The sequence below is a fragment of the Pan troglodytes genome, chromosome 21 (assembly GCF_028858775.2).
Source record: "Pan troglodytes isolate AG18354 chromosome 21, NHGRI_mPanTro3-v2.0_pri, whole genome shotgun sequence".
NCBI classification, from domain to species: Eukaryota; Metazoa; Chordata; class Mammalia; order Primates; family Hominidae; genus Pan; species Pan troglodytes.
Window position 1 is genome coordinate 14,544,925 of NC_072419.2, and position 17,521 is coordinate 14,562,445.

At 36.1% G+C, this 17,521-nt stretch overlaps 1 protein-coding gene across 2 annotated transcripts in view; it reads right to left on the reverse strand.

The window, feature by feature from the left end:
- Positions 1-17,521, reverse strand: part of TMX4 (thioredoxin related transmembrane protein 4) — a 38,719-nt gene that overhangs the window by 18,991 nt on the left and 2,207 nt on the right. For both annotated transcript variants that reach the window (XM_009436633.5, NM_001246506.1), the window contains 2 exon segments: positions 10,220-10,335; positions 1,528-1,573 (listed from right to left, as the gene is read on the reverse strand). In XM_009436633.5, coding sequence (XP_009434908.1) covers positions 1,528-1,573; positions 10,220-10,335 — 162 coding nt within the window.

Here is a 17,521-nt window from a genome sequence, read left to right on the forward strand (position 1 = left end):
AAATTGACTCAACTGAAAAATATACATAGACATAAATCAGAAAGAGTTAATAAGCTTTACTATAAGTGAGAAATTCAAACCTAAAAGCGTTAACATTCTACGTTATCACCGTACAAAGTGTGACTAAAAGCAGAGTTCTTGGCAGTGTTTAATATGCCAAGTTACTTTTTATTATTTTTGCTACCAATTACTTTTTCTCTTACAATAGCAAAACAGCCATTGTTATCAAGTTTAAAACATTGTATCCACATTTTCAAATTTATGTCGTTCAAGGCCCTCTCCTCAAACATCAACAAAAAATCTCATACCCCCCTTCAACCTGGCCTCCCTCTCACCTACTTGCAGCAATCAGGGCCCCCAGGGAAGAGTCTAGGCTTGCTATTTTCTCCTCTTTATGTCTCATTCACTACTTGGTACAACTGGGGGTTCTGCTCCCAGGACTCCCTTGAAACCACTCATATTGGGGGTCTCCAATGACCCCTAAGTGCCGTATCCATTTCTGTTTCCTTCACCTGTTACTGGCATTGTTCATTCACTGCTGAATACCACTTCTTTCTTCCTTTTGCTTGGCTTTCATGACAGGAGCTCTCTGGACTTCTTCCTACTGCTCTGAGCATTCCTTCTCCATTTCCTTCACTCACTGTCTTCCTTGCAGATGTCCTAATGTTGGCGAATCCCAGGTTCCATCCTTGACCTGCTTCCCTTCCCCACCATACATGTTCTCTCTAGATATATTTCAACTTTTACCTCAATGCTGAGGAATTCTCAATATGTATCTCCAGTCTAGATCTTTCTTCTGAACTCTGGATCCTGACATCAAACTGTACCTAGACTTCTCCATTTGGAACTGGGAAGGGCAAGTCACACTTATCTTTTGGATTTTTGTCTCTATCTTCCAAACCTCCTCTTATTTTAATGGCTCCTAATCTTGAAGGCAGGCAATAGCTTTTACTAAGTTAGTTACACATGGCCTGTTGGTAGTCATCATAGACTCTTCCTTCCCACAGCTAATCAGTCACCAAGTCCCACTGATCCTACCTCCTAAGTATCTCTGGAATTCACTACTTTCTTTATCTTTCCCCTGCCTGTACCTGAGTCTCTCTGGCCTCATCACTCAGCATGATCCAGCTATACCTGTGGTCCAGCCATAAAGAACTAGTTCAAAGTTCTCAAAAGGTAGCTCATTCTCTCTTGGGCTTTTTTATGCTATCTCCTTTAACTGGAAAGACTTTCTCTACCTTGTTGGCTTAATGCATTCCTACTTAGATATTAAGAATTACCCCACCTCTGATATCACCAGAGAAATCTCTGACTTCTCCTGCTCACCTACGCCTGACATTAGGACCTCTGTCTCTGCAGCACTCCAGGAAAGCTTCTCTTGTCACAGCTCTCACTCAGAGCACACCAGCCTTGTTTCCCTCACATGTTAAGCTGAATGAGTGGCAGTCATGGAAGACAACTTAGAATTCCTGGTACACATCTGTTGATTTCTAATATTTGCAAGATTAGAAGATTATTTAAACTTACTGAAAAAATGCTGGGAGAGTGGTGACAAAGAAGCGGCCACTCAAACCTACAAGAAGCATAAACAGAACAAAAGTTACACTTAAGTCCTCCAAAAAAAGCATTCTTGAGCTCACTTTCATAATCACATTATTAAAATCACTGCAATTATTGACTCACATTTACTATTTTTTTTGACTTACAGAAATTTCATTTCTACCTATTTTTATTACCTAACACTTTCTAGTAACTGACATACAACTTGCATCACTTGGATTGTAAGGAGGCTGAAAGGATAGGATTTAGAGTCATGCAAACTGGGGTTTTGCAAAGTTAAATACCGACTTACCCATTTCCTAACTTTATAACTTTAGATTATTTAACCTTTCTTAGTCTCAGTCACCTTTTTTCTATAAAATGGGTATATAAAAGCCTAACTTAATGGTTCTAAAGTTAGATTAGGGCAAGTGTTATTAGGCTTAGCATGGTGCTGGGTACATAGTGAAGGACTCAACAAACTATTGGTATGATTACATCAGTTATCAGTTTAAAAAGAATAAGTAATATGAAATGATTAAGATCATGTATAATGTTTGTACATTTATAAAATCTGTAAGTACTGTAAAGGGAATATATGTATGTGAAAAATATTTTTTCCAATTTGTTTTAGCAAACCTTTACTGAACACTAAGTACATATCAAATGCTATGCTATGTGCATGTAAAGACAAAGATAAATAAAACCCTTAGTACCTCAACAAATATTTACCAAGCACCTTCTTTGTTCCAGAGACCGCGGTTACCACTCAAGACACATGGATGAATAAAAACATGTACAACCTTTATTCTCACAGAGCTTATAGTCTAGTAGCAGAAGGAAATAACTTATTCAAATAATCACAATCACAACCACAAACAGAGAATGAAAATATTAAAAAAAAGAGTAGGTACGCAAAAAAATGCTGAATGAGACTAGGAGTAAAGAACAGATCCTTGCCCTTTAAATGTTACAAATAAATAATATTTGCATGGGCACCAAGAATGAGTAAAGAGAATGAAAGCTTAAGGATCCTCCTGGCCAACATGGAAACAGGACAGAGGCATCATTTTAACATTTTCCATCACAGCTGCCTTTCCCACTGTAGAACAATGTGGACAAAATCAAATACCCATTCAAATTAAGTTGCTCAAATCATACATCCCTGTGGTAACTTGCAATTCAAAACACTGAAGCTTTACTTTTAATAACATGGAAAATTTACTTTCACCCATTTTATAAATTAAATCCATATTCAACATAATTTAGTAACAAATGATGCATCTTCTCAAAGAATTCTATATTTTATTTCATTTCAGACCAAGTGGATTCCAAAACATCTCAATTGTATTTAAAAGGAAACACAATACTCTGGATTAGTAAAAGTCAATGTCACAAAAAGAAACATTTACTACAAAAATTTGTCATTGTACATTGGAAAAAAAAGTTTTGTCACCAGTAACATACACGTGAGTGACCCAAAAATAGGTCAACTGAGGATTGTAATAAGCGCATTTTCATCTCTCACATTGCTCAGGATTTCACCCTGGAGGGGAACAAGGGTATCCTACAGTATACTTCCAATTCTAAATTGCCAGGGGAAAAAGTACTGTTATTCCTAAATACTTAAAAAACTAGTATATGCCTTTGGTTTAAGATAATTATTATGAACAGCTTCATACATTACTTCTTACCTAGCTATAGTTCCTTATGACCAGCCAAAAATTTTATCTAAAGACAGTTACGGTATTAAGAATGTATATTTTATTTGTATGGTTTTTTAAAATGGAATGAAGAAATTAAATAGTATCTCATCACCTCTTAAAGTTTTTTACTTAGATTTTATTTTTATCAGAATAAAGAGACAAGATTTCTATTAAATGTTAGGTATCACTTAAAGTGATTTTTTAACTTGCTCTTTTGTATGTTCTTAGTCATCACTGGCTATGACAATAAATAAACAAGTAAATAAGTAGAAAAATATTTCATAAAACACATTTAATTATACAATATACAAAACATTTCCAGATTCAGGAGGCTTTAGTCTTAAGTCTTTTAGAAATTGCATCTCATTTCAGAAAACATAAATTATCTTTACAAATAAATGTACTCATGAAAATCAGTGAGTACCAAGAAAAAGTATCAAAGTCACGGATGGTCTCTGAGGTTTTTCTGCATCTTTCTGGTTCTGGCTAAAAGGAATAACAGGAGAGTTCTTCCCAAAATTGCTAGATTAAAGGGTATAATAACTTTATGTCTCTTGATATGAATTGCTATGTTGTTTCAGTGACTACTGTACCAATTTACAAGGCCATCAATTAAGGTTTATTAAAATAAAGACCAATAAATCATATCACCTCAAGATTGCTTTCATTTATGTTTGTCAATATTTCTTCAAATGACAACCTATGTGGAATATTAACAATGAGGTTGCAGCACCCAACTCAGACACGAGTTCAGTTTGCTGTCTGGAATAATATTCTGTCATATAATGATATATTCAGTAAAATCAACAACAACAAGATCCAGAACAGTCGAAGTCTTCCTTGGATGATGACATGCTACTAAATCCCTGTAGATCCAACACCATAAGAAATTCATCTCAAAAAAAAAAAAAAGTAACTTCTGGGAGGCTAAAAGACATCCGAAAACTCTGGGTCTCATCTCAGTACTCCAAAAATGTCTTCTAACCTTTAACACTGATTCTATGACGTGTCAAGGGAAATTTTCATTACCTGAAAATTAAAACATGACCACTTGGAACACAGAAGCACCATCTGAGGTTGTGGCTTCAGGGTTTAATAACATTAAGTTAAATGTGGATCTTGACAAAGAATTTGAACATCATAATAGCAGCTTGTCTCAGGACAATAGTTCACTGCAATAACTTCAGTAAGCTTGGAAGAAACAAGTATACTCCTAAGCTTTTCAGTAAAAAAGATAAAGTTAGGCCACAAAGCCTTCCAAAATTTCTACATGCCTTTTTTACTTTAAGGGTAACTTCCACTTTAAAATGAAGACTGTGACGCAACATAAAGTAGGCACAAACGGAGAATGCAGGACAGATTTTAACACTGTATCAGAAACCTTATCTTAAACACATGCAGCAAAAGAAAGAAAAATTAAAAGCTTAGAGAAAGAAAAAAATTATGGAAGAGAATTACATTTTGATAAGCCAAAACACAACAGAAATTATTTAGGTTCAGTATTAAGAAAACAGAGATAGCTAATAGCTATCTATTAGCCATTGTTGTACTATTTATTAGCATGTTATCTTTGTCATGTTACTAAACCTATCCTGGCCTCAGTTTTCTGAGTAAGACAGAGATAAACAGTTTGTTCTTCACAGGGTTGTTATGAAGCTAAAATGCATGTCAGTGTATAGCACAATCACAGGCTGAAGTAAATGCTTACTAAATGTTATTATCACCAAAGAGGGTAGCAGAAGGAAAACACAATGAAAAAAAGGAGAACTAATGAAAAAAAGGAGAATTAACCTTACTTTTGAGATTGAAATAAGGTTGTCAACATAATAGAAAACAAGATAAAATTTACATTTATAAAATTTAAAATATAACACTAAAGTACAGTAAACTAAATTGGCTTCTGCATTAATCAGTAGTTTTAAAGACAATGCTTACACTTGGCTGTGGCAGGAGACTGGCTTACCTCTAATCTAGTGAAATAGCCATCACTCAAGGGTGATCTATGAGCAGCTGCTGTTTTCCTGACCTTGACAACTAAGCTCATCTGCATGGAACAGAAGGTTCAAGTATATACTCATTAAATTTAATTTCCCAAAGTCAACTCAACTGACACATCACCTGATCTATGCAGTATTAAACAGGCAATGTAATGTAACCTAATCTAAGGGCTGCCCTTTCCTCGGCTTCTACATCTCAGCCATAAAAATGCAACATGATTATAGTCTCTAGTTTTGATGATATGGGAGAGGGCAGGGAAGTGCTGGGAGGGGAAAGACGGGCCCCTGGAGAGGGCTCCACCCTCGGGGCTGTGCCCATGGACCTAGGCGAGGACAGGCATTTCTGTTTTTGTGCCCAAATGTTGCATTTCCGAAGACCACCCTGGCCCGCCATGCTCCCATCCTGTGCATATATAAACCCTGAGTCTCTAGCAGGCACACAAACAAGCAGCTGGGAGTCAAGAGGAAGACATCGGCAGAAGAACACACAGCGGCTGGACATCGAGAGGACATTGAGAGGAGCACACCAGCAGAAGAACACACCAGCAGACACTGGCAAGTCGACCCGCAGAACAACGGAAAGTTTGGCCAGGGTAGTTGGAGGACAGCCCAGCCGCTGGGTGGCCCAACTCCAGGGGAAAACCACCACCTTCCCACTCCATCCCCGTTCTGGCCTCCCCATCCACCTCGCTGAGAGCTACTTCCACTCAATAAAACCTTGCACTCATTCTCCAAGCCCACATGTGATCCGATTCTTCTGGTACACCAAGGCAAGAAGCCCTCTGTCCCTGTGATAAGGCAGGGGGGGTCTAATTGAGCTGACGAACACAAGCCACCTATGGATGGCTAAACTGAAAGAGCACACGGTAACACACGCCCACTGGGGCTTCAGCTGCAAACATTCACCCCTTTATGCTGCCGTGGGATCGGAGCCCCACAGCCTGCCTGTCTGCATGTTCCCCCTCGAGGTTTGAGCAGCGGGCACAAAGAAGCAAGCCACACCCCCAACGCACACCCTGTGAGGGGAGAAGGGAACTTTTCTCGTTTCATTGATAAATCTGAAATCTTACCTTGCTTAAAATACTTAAAAGAATATCTTAATAGATCTACTGATGGAAGAGTTTAAGAATAACTAAAGAGTATGCATGACACTTCAAAATTATTGTTTCCCCTCTTTAAATTTTACTTACAGGGAAAGAATTGAAATTATTCCTTACTAGCACTTCTGTGGCAAGGCAAGAATATACTAATGAAGATCTGCAACCAAATAGAAATTTGTATACAGAAATACACAGTAAAGTGCTCAACTGTGGGGAAAAATAATATCATTTCAATGAATTTTTACTATTCATTCAAGACGTTAGTGTTTGTAAAAAGTAAATAAATAAACTGCTTCCAAGATAGAGGCAAACTGCCCTGGAGGCTTGCCAGTGGGTTAGTATCACATTAAGACAATCTTTCTACACTTGGCTACCAGACCCTCCTACTTCTCCCTCTCTATCTCACTAATTTTCCTTCTCCTATGATGGAACTTCTTCTTCTTTTTTTTTTTTTTTTTTTTTTTGAGACAAAGTTATGTTCTTGTTGCCCAGCCTGGAGTGCAATGGCGCTATCTCGGCTCACTGCAACCTCTGCCTCCCGGGTTCAAGCGATTCTCCATTCTCGTGCCTCAGCCTCCCAAGTAGCTGGAATTATAGGCACCCGCCACCACACCCAGCTAATTTTTTGTATTTTTAGTAGAGAAAAGGTTTCACCACATTGGCCAGGCTGGTCTTGAACTCCTGACCTAAGTTGATCCGCTCGCCTCGGCCTCCCAGAGTGCTGGGATTACAGGCGTGAGCCACTGCACCTGGCTGCAACTTCTTTTTTTCTAAATGTTGCAGTGGCCTGTTCTCACTACTCTGGCACATACAGATCATAGATAATCTGAATTTTTCTTCTAGCTCCAATGCCAAGTATATTGATGGTCCTCAAACTTATATCTCTAGTTCATCTCTATTTGGATATCTATTTAACATCCCAAACTTAGCCCCTGTCCCAAACCTACTTCTCCTCAGTCTTCTCCATTTTCTCCTTTTCCACCCCCTCTGGCAACCAATCCAACAGAAAATCCTAGTATCTCAAGAATCCCACCACTTAACACTGCTGTTACTGGTCCAAGCCACCATCTTCTCAACTCTGGACTACTGATTTACCTCCTAACCATTCTCCCTGCTTTCTTCTGATCCCCTGTAGTCAATTTTTTCACATAGCTGCCAAAGGAATTATTTTAAAATATAAATCATATCATATCTCTCTCCTGCTCCAATCTTCCAGTAGCTCCCTATCATACTTTGTAGAAAATCTAAACTCCTTGTCATGGCCAACAAGACCTCACAGGGTGTGGTCCCTAGCTACTTCTCCATCCCCATTTATCTCAAGTACTCCACTGCTGGTCCTATTGTTCTCCAAATAAGCCAAGTACACTCCTACCTGCACATGGTGTTTGCTCTGCCTGGAATGCTCCTCCCACAAAGCTTTTTGAAATTTACTTCCTCAATTTATCAAGACCTCTGGCTAAACAGGTCTTGATAAATTGAAACCTATTTATCTCTGGTCCTTCCCTGGCCATCCTAATTTAAGAGGTAGCTCCAATCATTTTGTACATTTTTATCCTACGTTTTCTTCATATCCCTTACCACCATCTGACATTATTTGCCAATTTTCTTTTGTTACTATTTATCTCCTCCACTAGAATGTAGCTCCATGAGGAGCAAGGCTTCTGTCCTCCTTATTCACCTTTGTATCACTGGTATCTAGAACAGGGCCTGTTTATGGTAGAAACTCAAATACTTGTTGAATAAACACCTTACTTCTAATCACTATTAAAAGATTAACTGAAAGCATTAAATTTGTAATTCAAAGTAAAATTATAAATTTAAAACAGTATAATATGAAATGAAATATTTTCTATGTCTCTCAAATAATCATGCATGTAGAAGTTTATCTCCTAATTTTTATTTATGAGTTGCACTTTTAAAATTTTTATCATTTAAAATAATTCTAGAGCCTCTGCCTATAAAAAATTGTTCAAACACATAAAATAATAATCTTTTATTAGACTTTGTTTTTTCAATATTCCTACAGAATACCAGAAGTTTTTCCTTCTTCTTTTAATATTTCAAGTATATATATTTCAGATATACATAAAACCAAGTCAACACTGAATGTATTAATATTTCTTAAAATCAATTTCTCTCTTATTTCGTTATCAAGAAAACCTAATCAATTCATAATGTTAAAAATAACTGTAAGTCTACATTTTTAGAAGGAAAGACTATATTTAATTAAACATAAGATTTGTGAACCCATCACAAGGCTGTTTAATTCTTTTAATTCAAATTATGCTATAAATTCTGAGCAGGTGTGCCAAATTCCTGAACTGCAAATTGACCAGCTGCATTTTTAAGAAACCCATCATAAAATGTGCATGGTGCCCAGTAATTAACAAGTCTTATACCTGATTTTATTTTACTTAAACTCTAAAGATGAAAACAAGTTTCTGGCAAAAAAGCATCTGCAATGATTTAGCCTCCAAACAGAATTAACTTATTATAACAGCCAAAACCATGAACTAACAGCTTTTATTGTCCATCTCTAGATGGAGGACAATGCTTACAAAGATAGAGGAATGAGGATTCATGGCTTTTAATAGAAATCTCGCTCCACGGGTTTGCTGACACATCAATTTTAACATGTACCATCTATTCTGTTATCCAAGTAACTGGTACTTCATTATTTAAGTGTTTTTTGAACTCACAGTTTATTATAGAAAATGAATGTCTACACTTCTATACCCATCTTCTTTTTGCCCTTATAAAAGGATGAAAGGATGCAGTAGGTATAAATTGAATGTCAATGAAAAAGATGACTGTTAAAATTTGAAAATAGCCACATTTTAGAGATTTAGATTATAAAAGGCCATCTTTTCTTCTCAGTTTATATATAATATACAGTTGTTTTAAAACTACAAACAAATTTATTGTATATATCTTTTCAGAATTTAAAAGTCTCTGTATCACTCCACTCTTTGGGGTAAAAATGATTCATTCATGTGAAAAATTATATCATTCACAGCTAATCAGTGTAGACAGAATGACAGAACTAGAAATTCACTCTCTGGAACCACAGTGAAATATAATATCTGATTCAGGCAAGAGCATCATGGATCTTAAAACCCCAAAAAATCATCCCAGAGGTTACTTGCTAATCACAATGTGAGATCCTTTCTTCATAATTGAGATACTTAGTGTCACCACCATATCCAAGTGCTCAAAATTGGCATTACTAATGGTGATAGCATATCCCTTCTAATGAGATGTAATATGAAGTCACAGCATCATCTTAGAAGTACTCTTGCCATAAATGTCTAAGCTAAATCATGCATCTAAACTCTCAGTTTGCAGAAAATACTCGTATAAGTTAATATTCCTATAAGTTCCATGTCACCATAAGGAAACACCTAGGAAAATTGTAGCTTTTTCTTTTCAGAATATCAATGTCATTTTAAAAAATGAGGGATAATTGTTGATTGCAAGAGACTAAAAAGACATAACAACCAAATGTAATTTATGAACCATGATTGGATCCTCAGTCAAAAAACTGTAAAAAAAAAAAAAAAGACACATGGGAAATAATTAAGAAGCCTTTAACGTGCTAAAGAATTGAAGGGTAAATTATCATGATGTTGATAACTTACTTTCAAATGATTCAGCAAAATAAAAATAGAAAAAATAGAAATATATATGCAAATATGTATGTGCAAACACATACACGTAAAGACAGATCCAAGTATGCAAAAAATGTAATCTGCTAATTAAAGGTGGCCAGTTCATGGGTAATCAATATCCCAGACTCCCAACTTTTCTATATGCTTGAAAAAAATTCAAAATAAAAAGTCGGTAAACTTTTGCATTTTATGTTCAACATTCACAGTACCTGGTTCTTGAATGACATCTACCTTCCCCACACTGATCTGAAGTATTTCACCATTCTTTGCAAAAGCCTCCCATTCTGAATCAGTCTGCTGGCAGGATGGACACCATGGGGCGTAACTATAAGAAAAGAATAAGAATTATATTGATAAATATACAGAAGAAATCTGCAAAACAAAATAGAGAAATCGAGTAAATTAAAAAATCAATTATTAAAAAAGGGAAATTATAAAAGGAGGCTTTTCCAAAGTCATTTGATATAGAAAAACAGAAGCACATTGTCCCCACTAGGATTTAATGTATGAATGTCAATTCTGTAGGAAAAAATTTGGCCAAAGTTTGAGAATATTTCCAATAATTATTATTATCCATAAACATTTTATTTCAATGCTATTCATACAATTATGTTTCTCTCCAGATAGCTTTTGATCTTTGAGGGTAAGAGCTCTTTTTAGTGCCCCACTAAAGGAGAACAATTTTCACAGGGTGACCCTAAACTAGCCAAACCAGTTTCAAATCCATCAAAGCTACAGATCTGATGGGCAGAGACCAAATCTGTTGTTTGAGCATCCTCAAGAATGTTTCCAAGATCTGTGGTAATTCTGAACATTCTGAAAAGGAAAGTAGAAGCTATAGGCTAAACCAGCTCTACCCAACACTTTCTTAAATTTAGCAGAATTTAAAAATACCTTGGCTTTCAAGTCAGAACCCTACTTTTTACAGTTATTTTTCATTCAATAAATACTAAGAAAGCATTATGGTAGAAGCTGAGGCTACAATTGTGAAGGAGATTTGGTGCCTCCTCTCCTTGTGGATGGTACAATCCAGAAATGAACAGAGATAAGCATGGGGGGCAAACATCATATTATTCTTATTTTTGCGTCTGTTTAAAATTTTTCATAATAAAGTCTTGAATAAATAGAGAAATATACCAACTTGTGGGTAAGCAGGCTGAGCATTTTTAAAATGCCAATTCCCTCCAATTTATTTTTCATTTGTTCCATTCCTGAATTGTTTTTACAAAATGTGGCACCTATTATTTCTGTATTAAGGGAGGAAAGGGGCCAGGGGAGAGAAAGAGAAGTAGAAAAGAATGCCTGCCAATAGAATATAACACTCACACACACAAAATGCCTTAGGAAGGGAAACAAAGTAAGGGGAAAAGTACAAAACTGATCAAATCCTGTAACAAGATTTAGGCTCAGAGGTGCCTGTCAGGTCATCATTTACAAATCCCTTCAAAATTCTGAACTGTGCAAAAGCATGCTGGTAAGTATCATTAAAAAAAAAAAAAATCAATGCAATGACACATATAAACCAACTTTGCTGATTAACAAAACAAAAAAAAACTGAAATTGGGCAAGATTTTGATCTTTCGCATTATAAAAGATGAGTCAGGGGTTAAAAAGCGAAGACTAGGGGAAGGAATGCATTTATTTCACAAAAAGTACTGAAAATTAGGCAGAACCCAGAAGAGAATGGGCTACCCAAAGACAAAGCATTCATTACTTTCTCCAGACAGGCCCCAGAAGCAGCAAGACTTAGCAAGCACAGTTGTTCACCATCTCTAGAAAAGACTACTATATAGCTAATTCCAAGATCATGCTAAAACATCATTAATCTTCCCATTACAGCTCACTGTCCAAATCCTGAGATCCAGAAGACAGGAACAACAAAATAATCTGCTGACATCTTTGAATGTAGATTTTTTTAAACCTTCGTGTCTCTGTATTTCCAAGGCAAAGTACATTCTTGATATACAGTAGGTGTTCAATAAATGTTTGCTGAATAAACAAGTGTATCAACTTTAATGAAAATCATATTCTTCATCTGAGAAAATAAGTTATTTTCTATGTAGTTTCTAAATATCCAAGTAACAGAAGAGACTCAGGCAGTTGGCAAACTTTAGGAAAAAAAGGAATTCTGAATTATCAAGTACATTTCAACAAGCGTTCCATGATATTGGATAAGAGCTCTGCCAGAACAATCAGAAAGATCAACCAGGAATTAATCATGATATTCTGGGCAGGTTAATAATCTCTCCATGCCTCAGTTTCCTCAACTGTAAAATGGGATAATAACAGTAGCTACCTTAGGTTACTGAGAGATCAGATGAAATACGAAGCAGGCACATATTTATTTAATAGGAGCAACCATTAATACAAATTTCATTTGTAATACTGCTTGGGGTTCAAGACACTTTTACGATGCATTAGCTCATCTGACCTTACAGCCTCACTCCCAAACAGACAAAGCAGGTATAGAGATGTGCTTAAGACCACTCAGAGCAAGAACACAGATGGAGGTATTTCTTTGATAAAAATCGTCAAGGAATATAAAACTCAACATCAACATTCAGAGGGAGAGAGAAGTTATAAGAAAGTAACAAGAATAAGGAAGTTGTCTTGAAGTATAATATAATATAATGAACTTCAGATCCTCTTTATTTCCCTAGGACGCTCTTTGCATATAAATCACAGGCACATTTGCTGCATCAGTAATTATTAAATCATGCATGTTTCATAATTTAAAAAATACAGGACTTAATCTCTAGATAGGCTATTACTAAGTTGGTTTTTGGTGAAACTGACCTTCAGATATACAATTATAATGCATCCTCGGATATGCCATTGAGGTAATTTTAGATATGCCATTTCTACATAGCTGGTATCCACTGGTCTGTGGCATTGTTAATGCCATTATTTCACAGATTTAATCACAGCTGATTTGTGTTGGAATGCACCCAGATGTTCTTTCAGTGGTAGAGATAAGCCAGCTCTGAGTCTTTAGCATGGGAACTGGTCCATTGTTGCTGCAGTTTTTAAAGTTTTTAATATTCTTTTGTATCTAAAGAACAGTAATTTGTATAAGAATTTAGAAACTAAGTAAAATATCTCTAGGGACAAAATGAATGCAAGGATCAGTCATGTGACCTTCATGTTCCTCTCTCACTCTGTGTACACATAGATACATATATATATAATTTATGTATATATGCATAAATTAAACACATCAGAAAGAATTGAACATGATCTTCATTAAATTTATTTCAAACTAGTTCACACTGGCAATCTTCTCCTAAGAACTATAAAAGATATGACCTGCCATAACTTTGTCTCTTACACATAATCCTTAAGAGCCTCCAAGAGCAATTAGCTCCATTATAGTCATATAAACTGTAAATTGTTATCTTTTCTACTGAACTTTTGTTGACTTGTTTGCAGGTCACAGTGGTATGTAAAATTAGTAAACTTCATAAACATATTTGAAATATATTCCAGATAGCCGAAAAGCTCTGGTAAATTACACCAACTTACATGTCAGTGCAATGTTTTTAGCCATTTCTGGGAAACAAAATTCAACAGCATGTTTTTGTTGTCCACGTTTTTTGTTCAACAGAATGTTTTTGTTGTCCACGTTGTCCGTGTTTTGTTGATGGAACGAGGTTGAAGGACCTTGAATCTTTTATTCCATGAACTTACTGAATTTGGTTTAAGATTTCATTAGGTGTGCTAAATATTTCAGAGAAGGACTTACTTATATTTATTTCCTAGAAAGGAAATTTTATTAACGATAAATTTTTATTTACCAATAATGAACAACTCTTCTTCTGTCTTGACTCTAATTTCACCAGTGTTTCTCAGTACACTCTCTTTTCTCCTGACTTTTTCTTATCTTTGCAGAAATGAGACAGTCAGTAACAGATCCAGTCAATTTTCACTTAGTAGAACTTACTTTGATCAAAATGCTCAGAATACTCAGCAACAATGAAGAGGAAAGAGGTATACTAGGTTCATCTTTCTATGACTTAATAAAGGAAACTAAATCAAAGTGTCAACAAAAGATGCCTTAACTACATCAAGTGTTATTCTTCCTTTTGGCAAATGTGGAATGACCCATGAATTGAAAGCCTTATGCTCAAATTTATTTCTTTGGACAATAATTTCTAGAACGTGTTATCACAAAAGGTAGAGGAAACAAAAACTGGCAGCTCTATGAAAATCATGACACCTGCTAGAGAAAGTGGAATTCATGACTTTCACTAGAATTAACACTCCACGAAGCAGTGACTGCTGCATGACTTGCACCACAGAACAGAACCTGGAAGGTCCTAGGCCACCACAATAAATATTCCATCAGTGAACAAATGGGAGATGATAGTAATTATCCTTAAGACTTCAGAAAATATATAAAGATGTCTCCTTCAGTGATATGCTTGAAGAAGTGCCTGATAAAAGAGCAATTAATCTATTATTCACTCATTTACCTAGTCACAAAGTATTTTTTGAACACAAACTACTTGTTAAGTTATTAAAGCTTTGGAGATAAACAGGGAAGGAAAAAAATAACCTTGTTCCTTTACTTAAAAGCTTATAATAGAGGTAGTCAAAGAAAGACCTAGTACAAAAGCATATCAATAAATGTGTAATTACTGGTTGTGATAGGACCATGCAAGACACAACCAAAGCATAGTAAGAAAGAATTTTCCTGGGGCATTGCGATGATGGGAAGGCAGGGCACCTGTTTAAGTGGTGAACAATGTCAGGAACGAGTATACAGTAAAAATGTTCTTTACTTGCAGAAACTAGAGAGATGGTAAAAGCTTGGATGGGCCTTAGAATCCAGCAAGAACAAGGCCTGCCCTCATGTGAGTCAGGGTGCTGGCTAGCTGAGGGCCAAAGCAAGAGTCCACCAGGCCCTGTGCCTTCCTCCAGGCTCCCCAGGAGAACTGGGAACTGCAGATCAGAAACTGCAAAGCTCAGGCCTGCATTATAGTTATGGCCTTGCTCCCCACTTACTAAGGATCTGGCATTAGCCAGCTTCTTTTTTTTTTTCATCTCCACTAGTCAGTAAGAATGGGAATAATACCGCACTAGATTGCTGGAATGATCAAATAGAACAGTTATTTGGAACATGTGATGTAAGCAATGTAACTGTGAACTGTGATTGTGATGATGAGGAAGTGGAGGAGGTGGATGGAAGTGATAAGGATGACAAGTTTTAATGAGGCTTTAAACCCTTTGTGGAAACTATCTAAAATCAAACATTCGCATGTTTTTAAATACCCATAAAAGTATCTAGAGCAGTGGTTTTCAATTAGAAGCATTTGGAAGTATGCACAGGGAATGGGAGTTACAATTTTTTGATGTCGCATGACTGAGACTACTACTAGAATATAATGGGCAAGTATGCCAAAGGTTCTGCAACATGTGGGCCATTCCCGCACACCAAAGAACTGTCCACCCAAAATGCCAATAGTGTCCTGTTGGGAAGCACTGATGAATGTCGAACACAGAGGAAGCATTCATTAAACATTTACTAAATAAATGAACATAACTTATACTACATATTTCCTTCAGAGCACAATCTCTTGGAAGGCTCATTCTTCTTCACCTTCCCAGCTCCCCAACACTGAACCTGACACACAAGCATTTAGTGAGTTATCTCTCAAACATTCCATCAAGACATCAAGACAATCTATTAAACTGCAAGAAATTCTAACTTGACATGGGCAAGTTAAGGTAATGATGTTCAACACATTCTCTCCAGGTATAAAGGAAGGCTGGAAAGATAATACTAAAACCTAGATGTCCTATGGAAATAAACAAAGCTTTGCTCCATCACCAGGTGTTTAATTTAAATTTTGAAACATGATCATTCCAAAAACAAAAATAAGAAAAGGCAATAATTTATAAAGATTTATATGCTTTACAGAGGTAAATTAACCCAAAGACATACTTTTCTTCTGAGTATCAGCTTGAACCTCAGAATTAAGCCACTTGGCTATCTATTTCTTCTGGGGGAAAAAGCCACCAGAATGTATCATATTACATACTTCCGTGTTTCAAAAGAACAAAAGTCATTTTCTCCAGGACTGACATAATGAGAGCCAAGCAAATGTTGAAAGTAGCAAAAGGTTGCAAAGGAACTGAATGAAGAGTAGTATAAAACAATGGCAATAGAGAAAAGCATGCATCATACAGTAGTTTAAAGATTAGATCATTTTTCCTAATTCAGAAAAAGGGCAAACGAGTATACAATAAGCCCATAGCCGGGTGCCTGTATTCCCAGCTACTTGGGAGGCTGAGGCAGGAGAATTGCTTGAGCCCGGGAGGCAGAGGGTACACTGAGCTGAAATCGCGCCACTGCACTCCAGCCTGGGCGACAAAGTGAGACTCCATCTAAAAAATAATAATAATAACAATAAGCCCATAGCATTAAAGAAAATGTATGTAGCAATGGGAGAACTTTTCAGATTTCTAAAAACATCAGAATAGAAACGGTGAATTACTGCAAATATACTTTTAACTCATACATTTTTAAAACACTGGAAATTCAATTGCAAGAATCCAAAAAATTGACTGTTTGAAAGACTAAGAAAAAATAACCAAATTTAATTTCATAATAGAAGCTTTTCATGTCTCAGGGCTGCCAAATACTGCTAGATTCTTAAGAATAAATTATCTATACCAATATAACCAGAAACTGCATTAGAGGGGATCTGTATGACGTGGCGTATAAAAGAAAAAATTCCCAGATGAAAGAGCGCATATAAGCAAATGAACAAATACAGAACTGTCATTCAAAGTAATGAATACATTTTGATATCGGAAAGCTTCTCAATCTGTGTCTTTAAAGAAGTTAACTACAACAAAAGCTTCTCAATCTGTTTCTTTAAAGAAGTTAACTACAACATCTTTGAACTACTAACAACTTCCATTTATGTGTGACCAGTTCATCTGAACTAAGTGTTAAGATGAAGCTAATTTTAATGCATTTTGTTTTTCTCTGTTATATACATAAAAAAAAATCTGGTAACGTATAGGCTATTTAAATGAATTCTTAGAAATTCATAGCAGGCCTCTAGTGGTACCGAGGATATAATGAATTTTATATTTTTTTAAGTACTGGAGTTTTTTTCACAGCAAGGAGGAAGAGTATCACCTGATAATACAGAAAAAAATAGATCACAAATAGATAAGAACCAAAATATTTCTTCAGGATGAGCACTTGGGTTTTAGTATGTATAAAGAAGTTGGATGGAATGGTTTGGATCAATTTTCCTTGACAGCCTTGCTTCCTAGCCACCTATTCTGAAGTGCACTCGATAAAAAGAGAATGGCTACTAAAATGACCTTGTGTCTACACAGCTTACTTCCAGATTACAAGACTCATCTGGCATCACAGGCCAAGCATATTCCATACAACTGGACACATGACAAACTCAGAGCAATTGATTACTATGTTTAGGTTTATACATTCATAAAAAAGTAAAATTTGAACCATCAACATGGCCAAGCACAGA